The sequence below is a fragment of the Pteropus alecto genome, unplaced genomic scaffold (assembly GCF_000325575.1).
Source record: "Pteropus alecto unplaced genomic scaffold, ASM32557v1 scaffold114, whole genome shotgun sequence".
NCBI classification, from domain to species: domain Eukaryota; kingdom Metazoa; phylum Chordata; class Mammalia; order Chiroptera; family Pteropodidae; genus Pteropus; species Pteropus alecto.
The window spans coordinates 1,424,879-1,445,412 of NW_006435793.1; the positions used below are offsets into that span (position 1 = coordinate 1,424,879).

The following is a 20,534-nucleotide window of genomic DNA, read 5'->3' on the forward strand; positions in this document are numbered from 1 at the left end:
TTTACTCTTCATAGGGCTAGAATAAAGAAAAAGCTTATAACTTCTTCACATTCTTCTTAACCTAAAAACATATCTATTATTAAAAGGGTTACTATATCAAATTCACACCATGCTATTTGTATTCTTTATTAGTAACAACATTTACAAACAGGACACTGACATCAAACTTTGTAATAATGTTTTTAAATTTAAATTTATTATGGCTTTAAGGAACTATGGAATTAGGCATCCAAGCTCTTTTTAAATGATGACATTTTTTAAATTATCCATTTCAAAGTACTGTTCAATGTTGTATACACTTTCATTTTCAATATAAAAACATGAGAACAATTTGTGATTTTATGTATTCTCAAAGAGTGAAAAAGAAATGGCAAATCAAACTCCCAACCCCAATATCTGGGTAATTGAATCAAATATTTTAAAGTTGATTTGTTGTGTGTCTGTCACTGTGTCTGTGTGTGCATACCTTTATTATAATTAACTACTATGTGAGCATCTAAAACTGATCTGAGCTCTTATTGTTGCCCGAACCCTTCAAATTTCACAATTTTATCATTTCTTCTCTATTACCAAACCTTCTGATTTAAACATTACCAGAAGTGCTGAACCAGTATGACTGTTTCTTTCTTCAGTAATATCTACTTCGGATTAGCTAGATCTAAAGCTAAGAGTGGAATCTGGCTTCCTCCCAAAGAAGCTACGATGAACTCCTATGAACACTATTTCGGATAGATGCACCCTGAGGAGTTCATTCTGTAAAACAGAAATATCTGAGGTTATCCCCAAACCCACTCCACTAGGGCTGACTTTCGAAAGGCCTCTTGAAGATATAATTACAGTTTTATGCTTCACAGCAGTACATTTTGAATTTAGATAGGTCTCAATCCAAAGAAAATTAAAAAAGGATTTTCCAGGAAGCCTTTAATATTAAACCCAACTTAAAATCTAAGGTGTGGTTTTAGTCTTTGACAAAAAAAAAGATGTCTCCCAAACATGTATTTTTTATTCCTGATTCTGTGAAAAGGCTTCTAAAGACCAACTTTCGCTTCCATCCAACCGAGGCCCTCACCACTTGGTGCTCGGGGCCGTGTAATTATTTTGATTTTAGTGTTAAAGAACGAGTGGGGCGTGTTTTCTCTGGATGCGTTTTATGTTCCCCCAGAACGTACAGCGCTTCCTTCAACCCTCACAAGAGTCCCGAGATGGGCGGCACAGGCAAACCCTCTCCATGCTGCTGATGAGCTTCTTAGCCGACCACTTGCCAAGTTGGCTGGTTCTAAGTAAAGCTGTTGATACCAGAACCAAATGCTCAAGTCCAGAACTTCCATATTTTTTATGCAAAAGCATCAAAAAGGTGTGTGGGTCCTCAATGATTAACGAACCTGTTGATTTTGAACATATGAATGGAATAATCCACACATGAGTTTTTACCGCTGGAGGTCGGCCACATTAATCTCTACCGAAATTGAGAGATCACTTGCAAACGATGACCATAAATTGGCCCTCCACTTGTTTTAGACGACTAAGCACCTAACTGGCCCTCACTGGGCAACTATTTTTCTGGTGGGTGAGAGAAAGGAACTTAAAAACCCACAGTTGCCATGAGAGTGACGTGAGAGAAAGCTGGTAGATTCCTATAAGTCTGGGGGAAAAAAAAAGAATTCCCAAGGAAATTACCAGGAGATGTAGGTAATATTTGTATTACTGTTTAGATTTTAAACTAAGAAATGAAAAGGTCATACCATTTATTATTCCTATATGGCATATAAATGTAAATGTACTATACTATTTAAACTAGAATCGTGTAATTAAAGAAGTTTACACTTAAAACATACTTCATTTCTCTTTAGGATGACTGCTTTAAATCTAGCAAAAGAGATTCGTCATCATCTACTTTCACGTGGGGTTTAAAAGTAACTTTTAAAGGCTCAGGGGTTGGGATCTCCCCTCCTTCTTGGGGAGGATACGCTACCCTGGCCTCCTTGGGGTCTGTCTCACTGAGCTCCTCAGTGTAGAGCTCACCGACAGGGCCCAGAGACTCACTCCTGGAAATGATGTCCACACCCATCTCCCTGACCTCTTCAGGACCTTCAGCCACAGTTCCGTCCTTAGCTTTCCGAAGGCCAGGCATCTTAAAAGCTTCCCTCGAGGGAGCGGCATTAGAGATAGATTTCTTAAATCTCTCCCCTGACTGTTTGAGCCTCTCCCCTGACTGTTTGAGCCTCTCCCCAGACTGTTTGAGCCTCTCTCCCCCCGTCTGCCTCAACCTCTCTCCTGACTGCCTCAACCTCTCTCCTGACTGCCTCAACCTCTCTCCTGACTGCCTTAGCCTCTCTCTCCTCTCCGGGGTCACTATTCTAGTTCTAATTCTGTTGACTTTCTTGTCAAAATTCTGCCGAGTCTTCTGCATGTTTTCTTTGGAAAATGCCTTTTTGATATTATCAATGCGCTCCTTGCCTGACTTTCTAAGCCTGGAAGATTTGCTTTCTTCAACGTAATATTCTTCATCCGAAGACAGATCTATTGGGGGATCAAAGATCTCCTCCTCTTCCTCCTCTTGATTCTCAGTTAAGTTTTTGTCTTTAACAATAGACAGGGATGTCGGACACCGAATCTCCTCCTGAAGGAGAAAAAAAGAAAGCATGGTAGAGATCAGTTCTTTTACTTTCTGCAACACCTTTTAAATCTCCTCTGCAGGCTGTGTATCCTCTGTCGTCTCCTTAAAAGTTGGTATTTCATTGTGTTTCTCTCTCCTTGGCCCTTTTTTCTTCTTCATCTCCCAAGCTCACCTCCCGAGCAACCTTATCCGCTCCTCTGCCTTCAGATCCAACTGTTAGCAAACTTACAAATATTTTCTCTTCACCTCTGCCCTTCTCCTAAGATAAAGACACATTTTTAAATAATGGACAGACTTCTCCATGTAGATGTAACATAGGCATTTCAAACTTACCATGTCCAAACCTCAAGGCCCATCATCATTCTCTCCACAGCGACTTCTTTACTTCTTCAATACCCATCCAGGTGCCACTTAGCTAGAAACCTCAGAATCATCATCCCAGATATTTCGTCTCCTCCTCAGGCCATATCCAACTGCTCACTGAGTACTGTCTATAATACCGCTTAATATTCCTGTTCCCTCCTTCTTTCTCTTGGCCTCTACCAATGTCTTAATTCAGGCCCTTGTCACCTGGGCCCTGAAATTGTGCAGTCTCTCTACCTTCAAAACATCACTTAAGCATTTCCTGAGGAACACTTCTAAAGCACAGTTTTGATCACATCCTTTCTCTACTTTAAAACTTTGGGGGAGCTCATCAATATTCAAAAGGATAGCGTTTGAATTCTTTAGTATGATTAGAAGGCTCTTCAGTTTGAGCTAAACCACTTTCCCGCACCTCCAGTCCAGCAACACATGGCTGCTCTCAAGTCCTCAGACATACAACAAAAACACTATATACACGGTTCTTGCTACTGTAAATGCCCCTTCGTCTCTTTTCAGCTTTGCAAAAAATATATATATATATATCTTTCTTCAAGAATGGATTCAATGTCCCCAACTTCCCCCAAGAGGACAATTCTGTCTCCAATTTACACCAAAATGTCATGTGCATACCTCTATTTATAGCATTTATCACAGTTTGAATTGAACTGGAACTCTGCTTATTTATAAATGTCTCCCTGAGGCTTTCACTCAATGGTAAGTTCCATAAAAGCAGAGATGTGTCTTATTTATGTTTTACACCCAGAATGACTGTTGGATCAAGTAAAGAGGCTTAAGCCTTCATCCAGCAAATAGTTACTAAGCACCTACCATGGCACCAGTCAATGTTCTAGGAACTGAGACCCTCCTATGGAAAAAAAAAAAAAAAAAAACAGAGGAAAAAGAGCTTATAGTCTTGGAGAGAGAAACATTAACGAGTTAAATATATAGTATGTTGGATGATGCTAAGTGCTAAGGTGAAAAAAAAAAGCAGGGGAGAGGGATATACAGTGACTGGGAAGGATGCTCAGAAAGGCCTCACTAAAAAGGTGACATCCCAGCCTAGACCTGAAGGTAATGCATATATCTGGGAAGGAAGGAGAAACAGCAAGGAAGGCAGTGTGGCTGGAGCAGTGATCAAGGGGCAAGAAGAGGAGGAGAGAGGACAAGAGAGGTGGCAGGAGGGCCAGACCATGTAAAGGCTCTGTAACCGATATCAAAGACTATGGCTCTTATTTTGAGTGGGAGAGGAAGCCTTTAAAAGAGTTTTGAGGAGAGTAGTGACATGACTTGACCTCTGTTGTAAAAGGCTCACTCTGTTGAAAATAGGCAAGATAAGAAGCAAGGAGAACAGCTGGAGACCACTGGGATTAATCAGATGAGAGATGGATCAGGGTGTTGGCAGAAGTGGTGGTGAGAAGTGGTCTGATTCTCCATCCACTCTGAAGTTAGGAGTCAGCAGGATTTGCTGTTAGATTTGGATGTGGAGTGTTAGAGGGTGTCAGGGATAATTCTCAAGCACGTGGCCTAAGCAAGTGAAGGGCAGATTTGCCATTAAATGACAAAGAAAGCAAGAGGAAGAGACTGGAGGGGGAGCATGTGATGTGAACATGATGATTGTGAGATGCCCAATGACATCCAAGCAGAGATGTCAAGTAGGCAGCTGAGTATGTAAGTCTGGAATTCAGAAGGGAGGTCTGTACCACAGAGAAAAATTTAGGAGTCATTAGCATAAAGATGAAATTAAAAATCATGAGACTAGATGAAAGACGTCTCCAAAATATTGAGTGAATAGGTCTATACGTTGCTATTCAAAACTCTTGTGTATTTTCAAGCAATGCCTCCGATAAGAGCCTAATATCCAAAATATACAAAGAACTTATATAACTCAATAACAACAAAAAACCAAATGATCCAATCAAAAAATGGACAGAGGACCTGAACAAAATTCTTGAGACTAAGGTGTGTTTCAGAATTCAGAATATTTCAGATTTGGAGAAAATGTCATATATAACATTCTCAGTGAGATCTTGGGAACAAACATTTTTGTGGCAGGAAATATGAATATTAACTCTAAGGGGGAATTAAAGACTGTAAATGGCTTTATGCTAATTCGGGGCAGATTTTGCCACCAAATGAGTTCAGGTCAAGCTAGGTCTTGCTGCCAAATAAGTTACAAATTATTTTTTACTTTTAGAAATGTTTGGATTTTGGTGTTATAAATATATTTTGGACTGGTAAATAAGAAGAAAGATGAGAAAGAACCAAAAGGAGAAATATCAGCCAGTGAGGTTGGAGGAAATCCGAGAGAGAAGGACCTCCCAGAAGCCAAAAGCAAACAAGTTTCAAGAAGAGAGAAGGGACCAACTGTCAAGTGTGTCAAAAGGATAAGGATAAGAACTGAACTTGGGAACATGGCAGACACTTGTCACTTTGAGAACCAGCACAGAAACATAGCTGCTAAAGAAACCCAAATCACTATTTAGTGATTATTTCTAAAACTAAACGTTTAAAGATCATGAGACTTTTAACTAAGCCCATGAGTTGAAATTTCTAAAAGAAACTGTGCTCTTAAGATCCAGATTAAATTTGTTCAAAAAACAAAAAATGAGTAACTATGTAAGAAATACACTTACATGTATTTTGAAACCTATCAGCCTGATAGTCAAGAAGGTACCCCTGGAACCTTATTTCTTTGGATACTTATTTAAAATTAAATTATTTGGCTATAGGATTGGAAAGTTTAGGACCTTAAAAAAAAAAAAAAAAAAGGAAGGTGGGTGTCTCATAGCTCTCTGATGAATCAGAAACAGCAAAATTATTCCTCTCCTTTCCTGACACCTGCTGCAGGGCATAGCTTTAACAATGCTAAGTGGGCTGGTATGGCCCAAGAAGGTATAATTAGAAAAAGAAAGAGCCATAGAATAATTACTGCTTGGTAGTGGGGAAACCCCTCAAGATCCTGCTGTGAGATCAGATATAGGTTAACTCAGGAATCACATACACTGTTTCAATTGCACAACAAATTATATAAAAGCAGTCTTTAAAACAAAACAAAAGAGGCAGAGGCAGAGAAAGTACTTGTTATGTGGATGTTTTTGTTGCAACCCTTGTGAGTCAGAGATGCCATGAGTCAATGATGAATATACTGTAATAATAATTGAAGAGTACAAGGTTGAATCACAGTTGATTTCCGAATATAATTATTACATGTAAAATGATGATTTTTCATAACAAAATGAGTACTTTCGGTCAGAGTAAAGTGGCTGTGATTGAACATCATAGTAATATAGTTAGGGGAACTTGGAATATATAGATGTTTGGAACTTATTATTAGGGAATGGCCAAATATCTCATTTGGCAACCACAGTCATGTGGTTAGTAAGCTAAATCATTAGAAGATATGGCGAGACTCTGGGCTTACATGATGAGAAGGTCATCAAGGTGAAAGTGTTCAAAGAGAAATGATAACTGTATGAGAAATAATAAATAGTTTTTTTAATGATGTCCAGGAGTAAGTGAGAGCTCAGCTATACACAACAGTGGGAGATAAAATGCCAAGAAAGATTGCCACCAAAAGATATATCCAGGGAAATCTTTTTGAGGAAAGACCCAAATGTAAATGAACATACACTATAGCTGAATTGCTCAGCTTCAAGTTAATTTTAGTTAAAAGGGGCATTCTCAATATAACTACTTATACATATTAACTATGAGAATGAATTATAAGAATTAACTTTAACTCTAAGAATAACCATGTGAATACTGTATGGTGTTCTAACATCTCGTGAATCATCAAATCCGAGTTCTATATCCATTGTAATTTCCTTTATTTTTTCTCTACAAGCTCTCCCAGTTATCACAGACAGTAAGTGCTTACTGACGAACTGGGCTTTCTCTGAGCAACTTAATGTTACAGAATGCTCAAAGCATTCGATCTTACAAGAAAAGAGATCTGACCTAAACTAGAGCCTTTCAGTTGCTTTTTTATACTATCTTCTACTGGATCAAGTAATTATGGGAGTTCAAAGAAAGGAGAGAAATAGCAAGTTTCAGAGAATTAATAGGTGAATATAGAACTTTACAAACAAGAATTATGTCAATAGACAAACAAGAGTTAATTAGAACTTTTCAGAAACTTCTTTGCTCTAGCTTCTCTAAATCTTGATGGGAACCTAGTCCGCTCCTGGCACAAAGATTCTCAGGAAAAATGCTGGATACCAAGAATGTTTGCTAGTATGTCCCATGCAAGTGCAGGGTGACATATACCCATTACTGTTAAGGCCCCTGGATACTGCATTCTCCAATACCAAATCTAGATCCCCAGGACACACACTAACACTGAGACTGGCCTCTAGAGTAAGGTGACTGATTTCTTTCAAATTTTTAAGTCTGAAGTAGGGCTTCCAGGGACCTGGAAGGAAAGGGAAATGGTAAAGGACTTCAAATAGCATAGTCCAACCCATCTACTTTTGAAATAAGCAATACTTCTCTCTCTTCCCTATTCTTCCTCCTAAATAACCCATAGCCTCTTTTAAAAAAAAAAGTCCAAAATACCACTCACTATCAGTCAACAGAGGGCTATGGAGAATTGACTAATGTGTAAAGAATTGCTGTGGGGAGTTATCGCCCACATCCCTAGTGTCTTACAAATATCTGCCTACATAATCCAGCTGTGTTCCTATTGCATTTCGTATTTATTCTTCTAGGTTTATTTCCTATGCATATGGATAGCAATCCATTTTAAAAATACAGTGTGATAACACTGTATATGTACACCAGCAAACATCCCTGAATACATTACCGATTTTATATTTAGAACAAATTCTTTGACATGAAATTTTGAGGCCAAAAGGTTTGTGAAGTTTTAAGGTTTTTAATACACACTCACAAAACCGCCCTCCAGAAATGTTGTACCAATTACTACTCCTTATCAGCAGAACACTGAAGTGCTATGTTTTCTCACCCTTAACCTTCAAGTGTATATTTTAGTAATTGCAAATATTTAAAGAAGTGAAAGTGAAATTCTGCTCATTTATTTTGTCTTTTGTGAGCTGTCTGATCATGACTTTCTCATTTTTCTACCATGACAGGAGAGTTTAACTTTTTCCTTTTGATTTGTAAGTGTTTTAAAATATATTATAGATATTATGCATTTCCCATGAATATGCTGCTATTTCAAAAAATATGAGTGTCAATGGTACAGTAATATAGCAACTTAGCTCAATATACAATGCCACACAAAAACCGTTAAATCAGCTAAGTAAAATGACTTTGTAATCAAAATAAGGAATCACTTATGTGACTCTGTCTGTATAACTATAATAAGAAAAATAACAATTGCCTGATTCACTATGAAATAGTTTATTATTGTGACTCATATCTAAAAATTCCAATACACAGATTATATTGTGAAAAGCTTATATATTACTGTTTAGGGCTTTCCTGGCTCTCCATAATAATAATAAAAAACACAAACTGTGAAGCTACTAGTCCTCAGTTTCCTTCTTTATACAGTTCAAAGGTGTTTTAAACTAGAAGCTTCTCAGGTCTCTTCTAGTTCTAACATTCCAAAGTCTCTGAGAGGGCATCACACTAATATGGCTGATATGCTGAAAAAACCTTACCAATATTAAGTTTCGAAAGCAAGAAATAGCCTCAGCCATGACCCACAGAGTTCATATTACACAAAATGGTTCAGAGGTTCAAAATGCTGATGATAGTATGTTAACATAGAAATGGTTTTACACTGAGGTCTCTGCTGATACAGAATTCCACTACACGAATACATACATATACATATACATAGTTTAAGATGCAACGTTGGAAACCTCGGATAGGACTCGTTGTCAATTAAAAGAGCTGAAGGATTGCAGGAGCAATTAGGGTAAACGCAAATGCAGGCTTACCTGGAAGATCACCACACGAAATTTGTTCTTCTTCATTATCTCCTCTTGCTTCGTTTCAACTTTTTGAACGTGAACTTGCTGCTTCTCCACCCGGGCCTTCACGTCTTTGATGTGAGCGCTGACTTTTCGGGTTTTTTCAAACAACTTGTTAATGACATAGCTTGTATTGCTGTGTGACTGTGAAAACTTCAACAGGTCGATCTGGACAGATTTGATGGCATTTTCCATTCCCCTGTGTCTCTCCTCTATTCTCTTCTGGCTCGCCTGCACGCTGTCCACAATGGCGGCAACTTTGTCCAGCACAGTCACAATGGTAAGGGCAGCGTCTTGGTCTTCATCATCTGTTACACTTGACAGGCGATTCTGGTGGATCTTATCAGCATTTGAAGCAGACCCGTTATGTTCCATTTTATTTATTTCTCAGTGAAAGGTGGCCTACCACGATCAATGCTGGCACTTGGAGCAAAAAGTTAGCTTAAACAGGTGACAGGGTTGTTTAAAGAGCTGGAAGCCCCACCCCTGGAGACTGGTCAAGTATTTATAACTACAAATACCCATACGTGACTGTTCTGCAACATGAACCCTTGCAAAGCACTGGGGACTGTTCCAAACATGCTTACTGACTGACTAAGGGACTCAAATAAGACTGCGTGTATGGAAGAGGAAAGCTTTTTTCAAAAAAGTTCACTAAAGCCACCATGTTACTAACATTAAGCATAGAAGCCAAATGACCAAAACTGCAAACTCCAAATGTTGGGTGAAGTTTCTGTCTTTAGATAATTTCCAGCAGTATTTGTAAAAGCAAAGGGGATTTTTGAACCAAAATCTGCTTTTTCTATTAATTTCATATATTAAATGCACTGACATATCAATATCAAAGAATGTAGTAAATAAACACACCAAAAGAGACCATGTAGTGAAAACATTATATTATAACATGCTTTTCCAAATCAAATATTAAAATTAATATTTAATTTTGAACATATTAAATTCTACATGCATACTTCTGAATATCTAAACTACATGTTAAACAGCTGAATACACTCTACTCACACTGCAGATCTTTAAACATCACTATCTATTAGTATAGCTATTACTACAGGACGAATTTAGATAGAGGTCTTAGGTAATTTTTAAGCTCACTTCAAGAGCACCAATCATTAACAATCATTTTTGCATTTTATTCACAAACACTGATACAATTTATTTATGTTAAAGCAAGTATTTTCTTTAAAAATTACTGTGTATTAAAGTGGTTTAACTGAAAGAATAGGCTTTATTCCCATCTGTTTGTTATACTATTTCCACAATATCTAAATCTACTTTTCAGTGATCTCTGTTCCATCATTACTACCAGATACTTTTTTGAATTATCAGAATTACTTTTCAAAGAGAGGAATAATCAAATTCCAGTCCATACATCTTATAAATATTTTACATCTAACACACACAGCTTTACAGTTCATGCGATAGGCAGTGTCTAAAAAAATCAGTTACTAAATCTTGAAAACATTTAAATGTTTATTTAAACACAGTGCCTTCTAAATTTTGTTTTGTAAGAAAAGTAATCTGTAAACATCTTTACCTTTAGTTCATGCTTGGTCATTTGCTGTGGTCATTGTGGAAGAAGTGGGTATGACTTTGTAACCATTTGTGAAGTGGTCCATCTTTGCAAAAATATTACATTCCATGGGTAAAGAACAAGTCTTAGAATTACCATGTGGTACAAATTTGTGAAATCAATTTTTGTATTTAAAAACAGAAAACAAACTCTACTAAACAGTCCAAAACTGTCGTAGCTGAATATTCTAAATACGAGCCAACAGTACTACACTAAAAAATGTCCAAAAATAAGGCCTCTGAAATAAATATTTCCATTCTTTAAAAAAAGACATAATAAATGTACATCACATGGTCAGTGTAAATATAAAAGTCATCATTTTAAACCATTCTGGATGACGTATCTGAAGTAAAATGACCTAGGTTTTGCTTCTGTCGTCGTCCTCTATTATTTTTAGGGCATTTTCTGTTGAGTTAAAAAAGAAGATAAGAAAATGTCATTTTGTTTAGGATATTTCAAATGTTTCCAAAGTAGTGTACATTTCACACATAAAGCCATATAGCATATCATCACATGAAAAGGAAACAGGATGCTATTTGATGCAAGACAAGACGAGGCCCGACACATCAGACGGCCATCCTCCGGACAAAGCTGGGAGATGAGAGGGTTAGATACATGATGCAGGTATGGACACAAGCGAAATTCATTCCTGGGGTCTCTACTACTGACTTGCATCCCAGGAGGAATCCTCATCCTTCCTCTGGCCCAGCAAACTCCCTGCCACAGTGACTGATAACATATAAACCCGTGACAGTAGAAAAGATCATGGCCTACATACTTTCCTCCCGAGATGACAAGAACAGTTTAGATGAAAGGAGAAATCAGGAAGAAATATGCTTATTTAACTTCCGATGTGAATACATAGGAAATACCTAAAGATTGTAGACAATGACTCAAAAGAAGTCCTTCTATACCCTGCTTGGGCAAACCACAAAACCCAATAAAGAACAGCCGTGCTGGGGATAAGGGGTATTCCTGGACTCTGTTCTCACTTTACCATACATGCTTCTCTACCGTGGTATAAATCTCATTGTGTTATGGCTACACTTGTGCCTGCCCACTAGAATGGAAACATATGAGCTCTTACTATGCACAAAGCGCTGTGCTATACACACTATGTGGAATAAAGAGACTGAGATGACGCCTGACAATTCTGAGCTTGAGCTCTGCTAAAAACTAGCTGTGCTACCTCCTTTTCCTACATAGAAAATATTAAGAGTTGGACCAACCTCGCCAGCAAGGAATTTAAAAACTAATGAAATAAAATCTTGAGATGGTGAGTACTCCTAAAGTTCCATGGTTTTATTCAAAAAACACTGCTTTGCCTTGATTTAAAAGCGTCGATGGTAATAGCTCCGTTTTATATACACTGTTTCTCACAAATTTTACCTAATTCTCATAAAAATACTCTGAGGGAAAAGTGCTGGAATCATGTCTATTTCATAAATGGAGAAACTGGTCGAGAGGTCAAGCGACCTCTTTAACTGTCACTAATTCGCCATGACCTTGGAAAAGTCCCAACTTCCTGGGGCCATGGTTTTTTCATCCATAAATTAAGGGCTAGGATGGTATTCAAGGTCCCTGCCAATCTGTTATTCTGAGTCTAAAAACATGAAAGGAGATTCCAAACCTAAAAGATGAAAAGTTTACTCATGCGGCCTTGGTAAGTAGGTCAGGGGAACATCCTTTTAAAGGAAGATTCCTCACATGTAACAGCTACCATGGGATAAGTGAACAGCTGTTCCGTAATGGACTGCGTGGGAGAGGCACTCCTTAAAAATTCATAATTATCATATTCTAAATTCAAGACAGCAAGATAGTCTAGGGGAGAAAATACCACAATAAAAAGGCAGGCCTCAACGAAAGATCTATGATAAACTCGATGAAATCACCCTTCAGTCACGGAGACGGTGGGCAGTGAAAATACCATAACACAGTTAATAATACCCTGTGATGTCTAAGTGTCTGTGAAGACAGCAAATGGGTTTGGGGTACAAACTGCAGAGTACTAACTTGAAGACTTCCCATCAGGTCATTTTAATTTAATACTTGAAGATTATAGCACACTGAGAACAGAAGCTCAGAGCTGGATAAAAGGCTGGGTTGGGATTTGTAAAAGGGCTTAACCATCTCTACGGTCTTGGGTAAGGTACCTCCCATCTCAGGGTTTGTCTCCTCACTCCTCTAGAATGAAGCTGAACTCATAAGTTGCATCTCACTGACTCTAACATCCTTGGACCTTCTTAAAGACGGCACTACTATGTGGCCTCAAAATCTTCCCTGACCTTTACCTTATTTCTTTCACCTTCCAAATCATTTATTACCCAACTCCTGCTTTACGCTAAGTATGTCCTAAATGGTCTCCCCGACCTCACATTTCCTTTCCTCCAGTGATTTTTGCAAATGACCCTCAGATTAATGCTGAAAAAAATGTTTCGTATGAAATTCCTCCCCTGTTCAAAACCCTGAACTGCTACAAAACCAAGTGTGAACCTTGCTCTCATGCAGTGGTCAGACTTGGCAAATCTATTTCCCAAGATGACACAACATGGACCTTCCACTAGATGGTTCAGTGAAAAGAAAAAATGGTTTGGGAATCAGGCAGCACTGCATTCAAGTCCAGGCATTCCCACTTACGGGTTTGGATGAGCACACGCAAACGACCATACACAAATTCCTTAACCTCTGAGCCTATATTAAACAGCCATGGACAGGCCTGCTGTTGCATGTTTTTTCTATCTCCTCTTTCTGCTGTCATTACTTTTTATATCATTATGTCCCTACTTTTAATCAACTGCCCAATTTTATACTCAATAGTCTTGCCTAAGGGCACATCTTCTGTTCTATAAAGTCCACTGACTTTAGTGCCTAAATTTTATAACAAATATCTGTTACTCAGAGAACTTTTTTTTTTTATCATTTTTAGATTTATCATTTCAGCTCCAGATGGCTGAGACTACTGGAGGTCTGGCCTCTATCCAGCCTTGGAGAGAAGAGCCATAAATCCATTATGGCCTGCCAATATCTTCGCTTGATGTACTTCAATCCCCTGCCCAGAATAATGCAGAAGAGTATACAGATGTTGTTTATGGGATTTCTAAACCATACCTCAAAGGAGGTAAGGAAGAGGTAAGCAAGAAGAGACATGAGGCTGGAAAGAATAAAGACAATATGAACTCAATTTGCTTTGACTTTTCTCAGGTCCAGTTCAGTTCTGACTTAGATATTTCTACTCAGTATGGAAAATACCTGTTTTCTGCCAACTGCACTCTGGTGTTTTAGTTATGAGAAACTCCAATGGTTTTAGTTAAGACAGAGAATTTTAAAGCTTAATAGTTATGACTGTATTCCAGAAAATGAAATAACATTAAGACAATGATATAATAAGAAAAGTAGTTTTCTTTAACCTCTGGTTTCTTCCTTTCTTATTGTATTTACTATGAATAAAGTATATTCTTAGGGCATAAAACATCTTGCAGGGCTTAAAAACTTTCAACGTGGCTCTTCGGTGCATGTGTAGACCATTCTAAAAATTCTGCTACTAGCATTATTGTCCCTGAATGCAGTTCTCAGAACTGCCACACAGTTCTAAGATCCCTAAATTCTTTTATGCCACTGAATATTCTCATGCTCTCTCTACCTGCAGCCTAGATAGACCTGTAACCCTAGGAATGAGTTCTTGTCCATCTTCTAAAGAAGCAAGATATGGAGAGGTCAGATCCACATGGAATGTCAATGAACTGATACTAGGATTTTTAAATAGATTGGTGGACTTAAAGCCCCTACCATTTTGAGTGTGCTTCAAGGTTCTTCTTTAATTTAAGAGCTACCCACACCTCTGATTTAAAGATATTATTTCTTAGGTCATCACCTACCTTGTTATGCACATGACAATTGCTACTATAATGGCAATCTGTACAGCTCCAATAATTGCTGCAATAAGAACATGAGTGAGCTTTTGCCTACTTGGCACTACATAGAGAATACTAAAGTCTGTCTTTTCACAGTGCTGTCCAGTGTAACCAGATTCACATCTGAAAAGGGGAAAAAAGAAAGATTCCTGTGAGAATTACAACTTTCAATAATTCTAGATTTTAAAATTAAAAGATACAAAAGAATAATAATTTTAAACAGGAATAAAAAATCAGGCACTCTCTCACCATCTGAAAAAAATTGCCATTTCTGTTATTGCCTTTCATTCTTTTTGATATGTCTATTTTACACAGTGCTTCTTTCCTCTATCATTATATCACATTAAAGTTGCTCAATAGTCTTTATTACCTTCATTCAAAAACAGATGCATAATCTATTATTCAGTGGCTAAAATAGAGCTAACTTATTTATTCCTTGTTCTAAATCTAGGAATAAATTATTTTTCATTTTTCACAATTATAAATTAGGTGTGGTGAATGTGTAGTTTTTTCTTTCTTTTTTTTTTAACCATTTAACTTGCTTTAATGTTTCTTCACAAATGGTGAAAAATACTGAAGTACAGACAAGGAATAATCATAATGTTGTGGCCAAGATTAAAAATACAGAATTATAAATTTGAAGTATTTTCTGGTTTAAAAAACAAATCTGGTAGTCAGCGCAGCTCTGCGGGGTCTCTGCATCTAGTAGGGCCGGCCTCTGTGTTCCTGACAGTGCTCGCCTTTATCCATTTTTCCAGGTCCTCCGTGCCCGCCTCTTCCTCCCATCTGTTCCATTAAAGGTCCAGGGGTACCCCTAGGGCCACCTCATCTTCCTCCACCAAAGCCACATCGGTCCATGCTCTGGCCACCACAGAAGCCACCTCTGTCTCCACCATGGTCACTTCTGAACATTCCACCAGGACCACCTTGGTCCATGAGGCCACCTCTTCCTCCCTGCATGCCACTGGGGCCACCTCTGCCTCGGTCACCACCCGGGGGTAGAAAGGGTGGCGGGAGGAAGCCTTCAGGCTTTGGGGCCTTACACTGGTTGCATTTTGTTCTCCAGGCAAAGATCTGGTTTCCACACCCAGATTGGGGCACTGCCAGGCTCCAGGTCAGTGCTGGAGTTCCTCCTGCAGAAGGTTTGCCCTAAGAGCCTCGAGGCCCTCTTGTGGGGAAGCCATCTCTCTCCTCCATGGCCTCCCATGCGACCCATGGGTCCCCCAGGACATCTTGGGGCCCTGGACTCCACAGAGCAGGGGTGGCATCTCCCTGCCCTCACAGGGCAGCATATCCCCCCACATGCTGTTCATTGGCAGCTTCTTCTGAGCAAGAGAAACTTTAAGTTTGCTCCCTTGAAAATCTTTCCCAGCAAACCACTCCACAGCAGCCTTGGCAGTCGGTGGGTCTTCAAAGGACACTGTAGCATCACCTTTGGGCTTTCTTGTTTCCTTGTCCAAGTAGATATGGAGCATGGGGTGTCTAGTTCTCTTGTTCATCTTAACAACTCCGCACTGCTTAAAGAAGTCTGCCAGATCATCTAGAGTCACAATGTCATTTAATCCTTGTACACAAATTGCACTGTTGTCAGAGTCTTCATCTGGATCGACAGGTGGGCTAGATCAAGATCTGGTCCTTTGTCCATGGGTCCTCCAGGCTTCTTGAAGCCACCTCACTCTCCAGTGCTGCCCATTGCACCATGTCCTCCTTCCCACCCACCTCGGCTCACACCTCCGCCATCAAATCCTCCTCTCCCCCTGCCCCAGTTATCAGGGCCACTCACGCTCCAGGTTCTCTCCTAGTCTGGAAAATCCTCCAGATTCCTGTCCATAAACACCCATGCTACTGGGGGTGGTCCTGTCCATATGAACTCTGCTGCCCGTAGCTGCTGCTCTGTTTGCTATATTGACTTGGAGCCTGGCTGTAGGATCCAGTTTGGGGGAGTGGAGGATTACTAACTAGTGGGCAGCTGCTGCCCATAGCCACTTTGTTGTCCATAGCTGCTAGGCTTCCCATAGGTGTTCTGCTGCGAGAAACTGCACTGGTCATAACTAGTCAGCTGTGCAGAGGAACAGCTGGTAGGAGGATAGGATGGCGGTGCCGTGACTGGCTGCATGCAATAACTCCCAGGTATCTGCGTATAACCGTAGTTACTCTGTCCATACCCCAGGCTGGGCTGGTTATAATCCTCTGTGCTAGACTGAGGCTGACTAGTCTCAGCAGATTTGTTACCATCCTATGGTCTTGCAGGAGCAGAGGCTGCTGGCTGTTGCCCATAAGCCAGGCAAGCAGGCTGAGTGCCATATGCAGACTGAGCTGCATAGGAAACCTGAGTGGTAGTTACCACAGTGGTAGTGGTATCATAAGCACCAGTGCCAAACCCCTGAACAGGCTGACTGTATGCTTGGGGGGCAGTTGAAGTAGTATAATCTGTAGGAGGCTGTCCTTTAGACATTGCACAGGCTGTGTGCTCTTACGTCACAGTGGTCTGAGCCTGGGTACAGCTGACATCAGTGGGCTGTCCAGAGGTTCCATAACTTTGTTGCCCATATGCCTGGCTGGTCTGTGCATATCCTTGAGTGGGCTGGGCAGTATGAGCACTGTAGCCCCACTGGGCTGCAGCTTGGCTGTAGGTACTGCAATCCATGAACGCCACTTTCTCTCCTTATACTTTTCAATATTTAGTGTTATTCCTTAGGCTAGATACTTGGAAATGAGATTACTGAATAAATAGGTATAAACATTTACAGTTCTTTGAACATAGCACCAAATTATATTCAAGACACCTTTCACTGTACATAATGTAATCATTTAAGATGCAGGCGGGAGATGAAATTAAGTTATTAATAACAGAAATGGAGACAAGCAGTCAAGTAGGTGTTAATCTTAGAAATTATCTAATTCCAATTAAAAGTAAATTAAAAGGCAACAACATAAGCTGATAATAATAATATGATAGGGGAAAACATTTAAGATGTTTAATAGAAAATTTACGATTTCAACTGACATAAGTGCAATGTATAAATTAGCTAGCTTTCAGATGGAACTGATCAACAGAAGTGTAAGGATAGTGTATTTACTGATGTCCCACACTTCATTACCCACTCCCCCAAAAAAAGCTTTTTAATAAAGTACGTGTAACAACAAAAAAACTTGCGGGCAGGGATGAAACAGGGGAAGCCAGGGATAATGAGTCCACCAATCTCATCCCTGAGGTTCCCACACACCTGCCAGAAGGTTTCACATTGAGCTCTAAGTTTCCCAGCAGACCAAAAAAAAAAAAAAAAAGTAGTAAAGTAGATATATACTCCATAGACTAGAATTGAGAACCCAGAAATACACTCGTCCATCTACAGTCAACTGATTTTTGACAACGGTGCTAAGATAAAACAATGGGAAAAAAACAGTCTCTTCAACAAATAGTACTGGGACAACTGGACATCCACATACAAATAAATGAAGTTGGACCCCTTCTTCACAACATGGGCAAAAATTAACTCAAGTGGATCACAGATCTAAATGTAAGAGCTAAAACCATAAAACTGAGAAAACAAAAGAAGTTTTCATAACTCTAGATTAGGCAATGATTTCTTAGATGTGAAAACCATAAGCAGCAAAAACAAAAACCTTAAATTGAACTAAATTAAAATCATTTGTACGTAAGGACACTATCAAGAAGGTGAAAAGATAACACACAGAATGGGAGAAAAATCTTGCAAATTATATATCTGATAAGAGACGACATATCTAGAATACATAAAAAACTAACAACTCATTAACAAAAGACTAAAAAAATTATAAAATGGGCAAAAGATCTGAACAGACATTTCTCCAAATTAAGATATACAAATGGCAAATAAGCACACAAAAAGATAGCAGCGTGATTAGTCATCATGGAAATACAAATCAAAACCACAGTAAGATACCACTTCATACTCACTAGAATGGCCAGAATCAATAAGTCGGAGAATAACAAACGTTGGCAAGGATACTGTAAGAAATGTAAAATGGTGTAGCCGCTTTTGAAAATAACCTGGAATTTCCTCAAAAAGTTAAATATACAGGTACCATTTGGCCCAGCAATTCCATTCCTAGGAATTTACCCAAGTGAAATTAAAAGATATATCCATACAAAACCTGCAACCAATTATTCAGGGCAGCATTAATATTATTAGCCAAAAAAGTAGAAACAATCCAAATATTCATTAACTGGTAAGTGAATTAAAAAATGTGGTATAAATACTTGAAACTAATTGAAATAAATTTTTTCTAAAAAAACGTGGTATACAATCCATTCAATGGAATGTTATTTAGCCATAAAAAAGAACAAAGTACTGATACATGCCACAACACGGATAAACCTTGAAAACATGCTAAGTGAAGAAGCCAAACACAGAAAACTGCATATTATATGAATCCACTTCAATGAAATGTCTAGAATAGGTAAATCTAGAGGAAAAAAAAAAAAAAAACAGATCAGTGGCTGTCTAAAACTGAGGAGGATGGGGAAATTTGAGAGGAACAGCTAAAGGGAATGGAGCTTGTTCTTGGGGTGATGAAATGTTCTAAAATTGAGTGTGGTGATTGCAGCACTTTGCGAATATACTAAAAACCATTGGATTGTTAAAAAAAAAAAAGAATGAAAGAAAAGAAAGTGGTAAGATCACTGACACAAAATACAATCTCCACGAAATAAAAATCAAACCAGTTGTTCAAAAGAACCACAGTTACTATTGTTATTAAATTAAAGGGAACTTTATCTCGCTGGTCCTCATTAAAAGGGCACCTTCTGATATAGAGAACATCATCCTCAACAACACAGTTACATTAAAGTCCCATAGAAGTTTTAAAATAATGTCTTTCATGGTAGGCTAATGGCCAAAAGTCAAAGCTCAGTAAAATAAAAACAGTTCCACAGGGAGCTATAACAATGTCCTAGATTTGCAGCTCTCTGAGTTAAGCTTAATCCAAAGATTAAAATCAGAATATCGAAAAGAATGGATAAGCCTTATATCATTCAGGCAATCCTCCCTGGATATTATTTTCTGCAACTGAATTTGGGTTATACTCTCTAAATATCTGGAGTATTAACTTACAAGTTATTACTTCTTCATCTGCTATTTATTAAAGGCAGATTCAAGCATTTGGTACCCTACCCTCTATCCTTCATCCCACATATCCTCCACAGTAATCTCATTCACTCCCATGGCCTCAAGTGCCAATTCATTCACTTATCCATTTAACACATTTATTGAGCACCTGGCATGTGCCTGGTACTGTAGGGAGCATTTGGAATACATCAGTGAGCAAAATAGATACTGATCCCTGCCTGTTTACCCTCTAGCTGGAAGAAGGAGGATCAATAAACATGACAAATCGATACGTATTATTCACAGAGAGAGAATGAAAGGAAATTACGAGTGTTAGGTATGAGCCAGGAAAGGAGAATTGCAATTTTAAATAAGACAGTCAGGGTCGCCTCACTAAGAAGGTAACATGTGAGTAAAGATGTGAAGGCAGTGAGGGAGTCTGCCATGTAGAAAACTGGGAGGAGAGCATATCAGGCAAAGGAAGTTAGTGCAAAGGCCCTGAGGTAGAAGCATGAGTGCATGGTGTCTCCAAGGAACAGCAAGTGTGTCTGAGTGGGCTAGACAATGGGGAGGGAAGCAGGGGATCAAGACAGAGGTGAAGGGGCCAAACTGTGTTGGGGTTCTGCATTCAGTGAGATAGAGGAGCCACTGAAAGGGTTTTAGCAGAGGAATGACATGAATTGACCTTTATTTTTAAATAAAGGCCAGCTGCTGTGCTGAATATTGACCGTGGGATACAATCAGGGAGGTTATTGCAATAATCCCAGAGAGAAAAAATGGTGGCCTGGACTAAGAAGAGGAGTGGCATTGGTGAGAAGTAATCAAGTTCTGGATATATTCTGGAACAGAGCCAGTAGGATTTCCCAACTGACTGGATAGGGGGCATGAGAGAAGTCAAAGATGTATCAGAGGTATTTTGTCTGAGCAAATGAAAAGATGGATTTGGCATGAACTGAGATGGAAAAGGCTGAAGGTGGAGCAGGTTTAGGGGAGGGGATTCAGATCAGGAGATCAGCTTAGGACCTG

At 39.0% G+C, this 20,534-nt stretch overlaps 2 protein-coding genes and 1 pseudogene across 2 annotated transcripts in view; all 3 read right to left on the reverse strand.

Annotated features, from left to right (window-relative positions):
- Positions 1 to 208: 208 nt before the first annotated feature.
- Positions 209 to 9,754, reverse strand: CAVIN4 (caveolae associated protein 4). The gene is made up of 2 exons (XM_025046558.1): positions 8,887 to 9,754; positions 209 to 2,620 (listed from the first exon to the last, which is right to left on the reverse strand). Exons 1-2 carry the CDS (start codon positions 9,292 to 9,294, stop codon positions 1,847 to 1,849), a joined length of 1,182 nt encoding a protein of 393 aa, XP_024902326.1. The 5' UTR covers positions 9,295 to 9,754; the 3' UTR covers positions 209 to 1,846.
- A 46-nt stretch (positions 9,755 to 9,800) lies between these two features.
- LOC102898836 (tomoregulin-1) overlaps positions 9,801 to 20,534 on the reverse strand; it is a 77,918-nt gene continuing 67,184 nt past the window's right edge. The window contains exons 9-10 of the mRNA XM_006911526.3: positions 14,383 to 14,541; positions 9,801 to 10,912 (exon numbers count right to left, since the gene is read on the reverse strand). Of these exons, the coding sequence (XP_006911588.1) occupies positions 10,828 to 10,912; positions 14,383 to 14,541 (244 nt within the window). The 3' untranslated portion in view covers positions 9,801 to 10,827. The remainder of the gene's footprint in view (positions 10,913 to 14,382; positions 14,542 to 20,534) is intronic.
- Positions 15,108 to 20,534, reverse strand: part of LOC102891842 — a 6,824-nt pseudogene continuing 1,397 nt past the window's right edge.

Coding starts and splice junctions, on each gene's coding strand:
- CAVIN4 (XM_025046558.1), bottom strand. CDS start 9,294: ATGGAACATAACGGGTCTGCTTCAAATGCTGATAAGATCCACCAGAAT. Junction 2,621..8,886: donor TTCGTGTGGTGATCTTCCAG/GTAAGCCTGCAT, acceptor TTTCTCCTTCAG/GAGGAGATTCGGTGTCCGAC.